This window comes from Anoplopoma fimbria, chromosome 11 (assembly GCF_027596085.1).
Source record: "Anoplopoma fimbria isolate UVic2021 breed Golden Eagle Sablefish chromosome 11, Afim_UVic_2022, whole genome shotgun sequence".
NCBI classification, from domain to species: Eukaryota; Metazoa; Chordata; class Actinopteri; order Perciformes; family Anoplopomatidae; genus Anoplopoma; species Anoplopoma fimbria.
In genome coordinates, this window is record NC_072459.1 from 4,818,970 (window position 1) to 4,827,770 (window position 8,801).

Here is an 8,801-nt window from a genome sequence, read left to right on the forward strand (position 1 = left end):
GTCCAAACAGTAACACTAGTCACATTTAACTAAACATTATGCATTTATTTAAAAGTCATCCGCTAGTCACACTTTATCTAAAGGTCAAAATTTCATCATGCATCTGAGTTGTGCGTCTGTTTGTTTCCTCTTTTGTCTCAGCAGTGGTTAAACACAGGACCATTATGAAAACCATCATGGAACAAAATGATTTCAATGATGAAGCAACTTTTGGTTCTACACCATGTGCGTCTATAACTTTCTCTGTCAATTTCTTCCAATCAATACTTCTTAAAGAAGCTATTTGTCAGTATAACGGCTCCAATAAATGCCAAATTTGATGATGGATGTGGCTCTTGATAAACTAACCGGATTCCATATAATTTAATCATCTCTGCCACACAGACTCCAGATGTTTATCTTTCCCGTGCATGTGTTGAGATCTTAAAATGTGTTTTACGTTTCTCCAAATTCCATGTACACTGAACTACAGATGGACATTATTATTATTCATATAAGCTATGATATTAAGTTATTTACCAGGCAGTTTATCCTTCAAGAAACTTGTTGGCATTACAAAAGAAAATGTTTTAGTCTTTGAAATTTTGTTCTAAGTCATGCTGTTGCAGTCAGCAGAAAAACATGTGAAAGTGCATTTTCCTGCTCTTTTTCTCTCCTTGTTTGAACTGTGCAGCCCACAGTGTTTATAGAGTAAACACACGGCATCTGTTTTTAACAGGCACTATAGTCTGAAGCAACCTCAAGGCTGAGGTCTTCTTTCTATCGGATAAATGAACAGGGAAACCCATAAGAGTGCAGCCGCCCTTAAAAGGCTACTGACTTAACATATTTACATTCAGTACTTAATTACCCAGAATAACCTCTGACGCTTCTGGCAGCAGTGTGGTTAAAATAAAGAGAAATCCTGTGACTGCTGAGCTACTACGCCACATACTTTCCTCAGGAAAGGAATGCTGCTGCTGATCCCAAGTCAGACAGAGGGAGGCGGTCGCTGTTTTCTCCCAGTTAATGCACATTTTTGAATACCTTGCACCAAAAAGGAGTCTACTTATACGAGAGGGGGTCACCAGACTGAGAGTTCATGACTTTCTTTTAGAAACGTGAAGTTTTTCCTCTAGTATTCTCAGTAATATCAGCCACATGAGCTGACTTAGTACAGATTAGTTTTGTAAAGTAAGCAAAAGCAGTCTCCAGCAGCAGGCTCTCTAACTTCTATTTAGAGAAGTTAGAGAGCCCCCCCCTTCTCAGACTGACGTCAGCAGAAAGTTATTTTCATGAATGGAGGGGGCGGTCACGAGGAATCGGTGACGTGAGTGCTTGCGGAAGCAGAGTGTGGAATGTTGGTACTTTGTTGTTGTTTTGGAGTTGATTCAGTGCGAGGATCCACTCTGCCCGTCTGCAGGACGCTTTACACCGACTGCGTCAAGTTACTGCGTCAAGTTACTGCGTCAAGTTACTGCGCCGCCGGAGTGGAAACGTCCTGCGCCTTTTACGCACCCCGGTCCACAGATACCCGCGTCCACAGAGGTGAGGCTGTGTGTGTGTGTGTGTGTGTGTGTGTGTGTGTGTGTGTGAGTGTGTGTGTTTTTCTTTGACATCCCTTTTTTTTACTAAATTGCTGAAGTTGTCACTGTGACATATATTAGGGCGCATGCATATAGGATCATGTTGGATATGTTTTTGATCCCAGTTATGAAAAGTTGATGTTGACTTTGTAGATTGTTTCAGTCGCGTGGACACGTGTTGTGTTAGAGTAACATAATCATAATCATCCACAAAGTCCATATGAGAGCTGAGCAAGGTAGAAAAAAGGTAGAAAAAATAGACACAAACTGTAAAGAAATAGAAAAATTATAATATTTGATGTTTGTTTTGTTTTTTCCCCCCGATTTTGACTAAATTAAATCAGCCTGTTTCTTTTTTTAAATGATTTTATGTTGATTTATTGCCTCAGTGATTTGAAATATTTGAGGATATCATTTTATTAAAAACATATAAAATCTAGAAGTCTATATCGAGCACAGAAAACTTGTGTTCAACTAATTTACTGAAGAAACATTATAAATAGAAATCACACACAATGTTTCCCAAGTAGATTGATCTTAATGTGACTGTTACACTCTCAGCCTATGTGATGTCGTTAACATGTCCTCATGCATGACTAAGCGTCACAGAGCCACTGTAATGACTTGGTGTAAGGTTTTAAAATAAAGCGGATTTGGTTATTTATAGCCTTCTTTCTGTTACTCCAATGGGCTTTTTTGGGGCGGAAAATGGAAGTGAAATAAAGCCTGACTGGCCAGTTTAAAGTAAATCATAAAGAACATTCTCACATCCCCCTTTTTAAGTCTGCCACTCTTACCGATTTCAACGCCGGATTTAATATAGGCTGCTCTAATGCAAAACACCAGTCTACCTTTGACATTGGAGACAACACGTGGGCTGCATTTTAGGCATGTGGGACAAAGGGCACGATGTGAAGTCGGACCACCAGGGCTGACTGGCCTCCAGAGGAGAAACAAGCAGTCACTTAACAGCAGGAGGAGCACACATGTCCACAAACAAATCACAAGAGGGAAAACAAGGGTGTTATCTTATCGGCCTGTTTACCTATCATTTATGGTCTACATAAGTCTTAACTACATGAGTACATATAAGGAAACTGTGTCCTTAAAGTTCAAGTTATTCTAATAATTATCTGATAACAATACAACTTTACTTATAAATAAAACTGCTTGCCTAATGGTTTTTTTGAGTAACTTGGACTTGTGACCTTTTAAGACCACTGTCATTACTTTATGGAACATATTTGTCTACCTTGTTTCACTCAGATGGCCACAGATGTCTATTGTGATTCACTGTTGTTTCTGCATTGTGCACAGTGTCTGTTGCTTTCATGCAGGCAGTGGGAGTGAGTGCACTCCTCTGTCATGAGGTTAACATGTGGTTCAATCACCACAGTGATGATGTCTTCTTTGGATGGAGAAACAACTATGGCTGACTCATTTAACCACCACAATACTCTGTGGCAGTGACAAGGCATTAAGAAAGAAATCCCCCTGAAAACACAGGATATAGTGTCACTGTCATCAGACATATTGGGTTTCTCTTTTCACTGGTCCGTAGTGATGGATGAAAGCGTAGCACAATGCATAACGTTTTTGTGGTTGAGTGTTGTGAAAGTGAAATAGTTGTGGTTTGCGATGCTGTGACTCATAAGGAACATGCTCACCATGATGTGTTTTTACTCCTCTCACTGGAAAAAAAAGATGTCAAGTTTTGATTATTGTCTTTGGAAACCGGTGATTCTATCCACAGCTGAACGTGCCAAACAGAGTGTATACAGACAATAACAGCTGAATGTGTGAACAGGCCTGCGGTGCATCTGTCCTAAGTGACTCCCTGACAGTTATATAGTGTATGAAACGGCTCCCTCTGCCACCCACAGTGATTTGCATCATGCTTTTTTGTTACTTTTCTGTCAGTGGCCAGATCTCAACCCGCTGCTTTCACCGCATTCTGCTCAGAGGTGTGGCAAGTGTCGAGATTACTCATTTATGTGTATGTTGCCATATTGGAAATGCCTTGTTGTTGGTTCTCACTGGGGCTGACTTGCTGATTCAATTGTTGATCATCTTCCTTGGAAACTTCCTGATTCCAACATGACTCAAATTGCATGTTGGCAGCAACACAAACAAACACTTAATAGCTCCGCAGCATTCAGAATGTATGCTCTGCTGTCACATCTTGTCTGACCTTTTGCAAAGTGTCTCAGCTAGCTGTTTTGTAGGAGAAAAATTGAAATCAGATTTTTTTCGGGATTATTATTAACTGTATTTTTAACTGAAGAGCCTGGCTTTGTTCTTTGTATATTTTGTTAGAAAAAGGGGGATGTGATGTATGCTTTTATTTGGAAATGGAATATTAACATTTTCCTATTATTGACACATTATTAGTTTCCAAGCAGTAAAAACTGGGACAGGTACATCCTTGTTTTGTTTTTTTTAACTTGCATTCTTGACATTTCTTTGAATCCAAGTGTCTCTGGTTGGGACTATATCTTTGCTCAGATATTCTGTGAGTTCTCCTCCCTTTCCGCACAAAAGCTCTGGAATTAACACCAGCCATTTCCAAGGTTTCTGTACTTTTCCTTCCTCCCCGTGAAACAACGGGATTTTCCAGGAAACGTCAGATCGGGAGGGTGTGATTCCCTGCCGCTGGTCGTCGCTTTTACCAGTAAACAGCATGACTCACTGCTCAGCTATGCTCTCCATTTCCTTCACATAATATCCCACCAAATGTGCTGCGCTGGAGAAAGAGCAGAGAGCCGCGCGCACCAGTCCGTAGACAAATCTCTCCACCTCCCCCTGAGAAAAATGCAAGAAAAGCAAGAGCTTTCTCAGAGGAGTGTATCAGGCTGTCAAGGGCAGCAACATGTCTGCTTTATGCTTAACCTACTCCCAAATTAAAACAAAAAGAGAAGGTAAACAAAGAGTCCAGACAAGCCAACTCTGCATTTATCACTGCAGCATGAGCGCATAACTCATTGATATGCTTGTTTATTTTAGGAGGAGGCTGCACCCCCCAGTTACCTTCTGTCACTGAAGTGCAGCCTTGAACTTGACCAGATGCCTCACTTGAAAAACAGTTCAAACAATGAACAGATGAGACATAGGTTTATTAAACGGACTTTGTCTCAAGTATAGACTTCGCACATACTCCATTCTATGAATTTGCTCATTAAGAGCTGGGCGGATTTGTGCACATGTAAAAATGTGTCTTTGGTCAGATCTGAGATTTTTTTTAAGGCATTCTCAGAAATAGCCTTGAAAGGGTCAGTTAATCTTCAAAGCAATGTGTACACCCAAAGAACAAAGCAGCAGGTTTACCAGAAAAAAAAAATCTGCTTTCAACATCAAATAACACACATGCTTTATACACAACCATAGCCATAAAACATGTGTATAGCATTTGTAATGGACTGCAAGTTGAATAGTGTCACCCCATGTCTCTAATCTGTGACACTTTGTCATCATTTTGTGATAAGATTGCAGCTGATTAATAGTGCTTTTTGGGTTATGAGCCATCAGAGTATCATCTTGAGGAATGAAACATTAAGTTTTTGTCGTATGAGAAAGTAAAATGAAGCCTTCCACGCATGTGCACACAGGCTGCCTGTGATTTGTTTGGGCAAGTAAAAGATGTGAGACGCTTTTGAATTCCAGACATTTTGTGAATATTGCAGCCGTTGTTTTACAAGTGGGGCTGTCTGAACTCCACCCCCATATAGCCGAGTGCATCGCGGGACATATTCAGACAGAATGTTCCTTCTTTAGTGAACACTGTTGTGCATGTGAGGGTTTGCACATGTGTGTTCACTCAGGAATGTGGTTTTGTTCTTTGCCCGCCATCTGCAGCTTTTCTTTGAGGTATTTTTCCCAGACTCCTTTTCTTACTGTTATGAAAAACCTAATATGAGTTGTTTTTGACTATAGTGAGAAACCATGATGCGTTGTGAAATATGCCTGTCTGGTCTGAGTGGCAAAACAGTAAAGAGCGGATTTGACTGTGTGAAATAATTGCTGTTTTTCCTCTGAGGAAACTTTGGCATCTTGATCAGGAAAACATTGTCTCTCTGCGAGTTGCAAAAACATAAGCACATGCTTAAAGAATTTTGGGGAAACAACCTGGCCTCTTGGTCCAAGCCGGAGGCCCTTTGTATGGAGAGAGGGAGGCCCCTCACCACTTTTCCATAATCTTTGAAAGGAATATACCCAGGGACCCCCTCTGATGCAATACCACTTAAATCAGGCAGTTTGGGCCAGCTCGCAGTCGAGGAACATAGTCAGTTCCTTATCTATATTTAATGCCTCTGAACTCTCAATTATGCAGTTCTTTGCTGCATGTGTTTATTCATTTTTTTTTTGCAAAATAAATTCAGTACACCAGAGAGAGCAGCAGATGTCCTCTGAATGTATAAGCATGAGTTCATGTGGCACTGGATTTCGCTGCTACGCCTATTTATCATCTGTTTATTTTCTGGAAAAGTCTTAATTTTAAGTGTTTTTGTCACACACAGATGAACCTCATTCTGTAGACAGCAATGTTGAATTTAAGCTACAGTATCATAAGAAAAACAACTAATGTTTAGGTTGCATCAAAGACAGAAAGTTGTTTTTTTTGTGTCGACTGCAGTATTTCATGCAACAAAGAACTGTAAATCAACAGTTGCAAAGTCCTGATTTAGCAGCTAGCCAAAAGGATGTGAAATTGTGATAAACATCCCAAAAAGAGCAGCCACACCCAGACTATGTTCTCTGTGGAAAGCTGCAGCCAACAGGACTGCTGAGAATATTTGCCCTCTTACTGAGGTATCACTTATCGCATGCTCACTTAAATTGTTTAGTTGGCAGAAATTTGTGTCAGCACTGTGAGCTAAATATATCCGCCAGAGTTAAATAAGGGCATAGAGCGGCTCAGGAAAGCCCAGTGTAAGAGGATCCAACCAGCGAGACACAGGCCTAAATCCACAGACTACATTGTCTCACAGCAATAAATACATCAGTGACTATAAAGGAAAGTATTTCTCTGTGACATTCTATCTCCAGGAATGTTCCACATGCGTATCTCCTGCCCTGTAAAGTTCAGCATAACTGTAAATGTTATGCTGACGGTCTGTTTTAACATTTGATGAGGAGGCAGAGTTGTGTCACTGTAGAAACAAGAGACATCAGATTAGGGGAATAAACAATGTACTAAAAACTGGATTTAATGGATATTTCAGGATAAACAGACAGATTGAAGACACAGGATGCCTTTTAAGTTATCAGCACAAGTTAGTGCTTTTTATTTGTACTATGAATAGGCTGTGTTGCGGTTATGAATGAGACTTGTTTACCCTTTTGGTGACCATGTGACTCACACTCCCACGCCCATTTGCAGGGCGTTTCCATGGCAGCAGTCGAGCATGGAACAGTGCACTTGTAGTCAGGCTGGTTTGCAGGTCCTGAAATGGAGCCTTGGGGGGATGTGTGCCTCTCACAGGATCACAGCTCAGCGCACTTGCTTTTTTCGGCCATGGCAGCGGTCCGGAAAGCATGTGCCTAACTGTAACGAGTACAGAGAGGTTTTTTATGCTCCGGCCCAGAGAACTTTGATGCAGAGTTATGTGAAGAGAGCTTGTCTGATTCTAAGCTTGCTTGGTCTAGTGAACTACATTGCCAGGGCTCTCCTCCTCTAAGAAGTAAATACAGGCATTCTCCAGTGCTTGTGTTTAATGTGGTCATGCTGCCCTCTGCTGGCAGCAGTCACTCTAACATGCAAACATAAACGTTGACACATGACGCAATAGTGGAATGTTGTTGTTTTGGTGTCTTTAAAGTGAATTTGTCAGGAGGAGGGCCAATATTATGTCATACTCAGTATCTGCAAGTAAAGAAATGATGCATTAGAAGCAAAAGTATCAAGATTTGTTACATGTAAGAGTATCATCAAATACTATTTAGAAATACTTCAAATTCAAGTTAAAGTACAGACATATTCTCAGCAAAAATCTTTGAAATATAAACACTTAAATGCCCCCTGTCAGTGATCTAGAATGACATATTCTGTTACTTAATTATTATTTCTGACAGAAAGATGTAAGCAGCACTCTAATGTTGTAACCGGCCAAAAGGGAGATACTTTAAACTACATTATGCACATCATATAAAAAAAAAAAGCTAATGTTTTGTCTGTAAAATCTTAATTAATGTAACAGATTAAAAAGTACAACAAATACCTCTTAAATGTTGTGGAGTAGAAGTAGTATAAAATGGAAATATTTAAGTAATGTGCTAGTATCTTTACATTGTATTTACAGTACTTGAATACATGTACATTGTTACTTTCCACCTCCGATAGCCTTATATGTTGCGTTTCAATTTTTATGTTACACTATTTATTTATTAGTTTTTTTTCTTTTCACTTTTCAGTGTGTCTTCTGTGAGATTCCGGCCACTTGTCTGCATGCAGGGAATGACGACTCATTTTAAGACGAGCAAAGCTTTAAGGGTAAGTGAGAGAAGTTTGAGAAATGTGGATGTTGTTAATATTCAGACATGGCGTTGTTCTTCATCCTCTGCTCATGTTCTGCAGGTCAAGAAGGAGGTGGGTGAGAATGCCCCGTCGGTCAGCGACGACGAGTTGGTGGCCATGTCCGTGCGGGAGCTGAACCAGCACCTGCGTGGGCTGACCAAGGATGATGTCGCGAAGTTGAAGCAGCGGCGACGGACCCTGAAAAACCGGGGCTACGCCGCCAGCTGCCGCATCAAACGTGTCACCCAGAAGGAGGAGCTGGAGAAACAAAAGATAGAGCTGCAGCACGAGGTGGACAAGCTGGCCCGCGAGAACGCCAGCATGAAGTTGGAGCTGGACGCCCTGAGAGCCAAGTATGAGGCCCTGCAGTGCTTTGCCAGAACCGTGACCCGCGGGCCCCTCTCGCCGGGCAAAGTGGCCACCACCAGCGTCATCACCATCGTCAAGTCCTCCAACTACAACAACTCCAGCCAGACCCCATTCTCAACTCTCTCCTAGTAGTGACAGGACTGGGCTCTCGTTTTCCTGCCTGGTCCTTCCTGGTCCTGACCCAGCCTGAACCCACTCATCCTGTACTGAGAGGACGCTCAGTAGTTAGACTGAGGGATGGGATGGGGTGGCAAGCTCTATGTGACGCTATGCTGCATTCACAACTCTGTCTCTCTCCTTCTGTTTTTCTTACATAATCTACATTGTCTGTGCACTGTGCAAACTCCCCCATACCA

The 8,801-nt window shown here is 41.4% G+C and overlaps 1 protein-coding gene across 2 annotated transcripts; it reads left to right on the forward strand.

Annotated features, from left to right (window-relative positions):
- The first annotated feature begins 1,355 nt into the window (after window positions 1-1,355).
- mafk (v-maf avian musculoaponeurotic fibrosarcoma oncogene homolog K) lies at window positions 1,356-8,797 on the forward strand. Of its 2 annotated transcripts, none has more exons than XM_054608063.1 (3): window positions 1,356-1,527; window positions 7,974-8,052; window positions 8,137-8,797. In XM_054608063.1, the coding sequence occupies exons 2-3, from the start codon at window positions 8,008-8,010 to the stop codon at window positions 8,572-8,574; spliced, it is 483 nt and encodes a 160-aa protein (XP_054464038.1). In that variant the 5' UTR covers window positions 1,356-1,527; window positions 7,974-8,007; the 3' UTR covers window positions 8,575-8,797. The 2 variants fall into 2 exon arrangements, with proteins under 2 accessions (XP_054464038.1, XP_054464039.1); XM_054608064.1 differs by lacking the exon at window positions 1,356-1,527 and adding an exon at window positions 7,133-7,163.
- The last annotated feature ends 4 nt before the right edge of the window (window positions 8,798-8,801 follow it).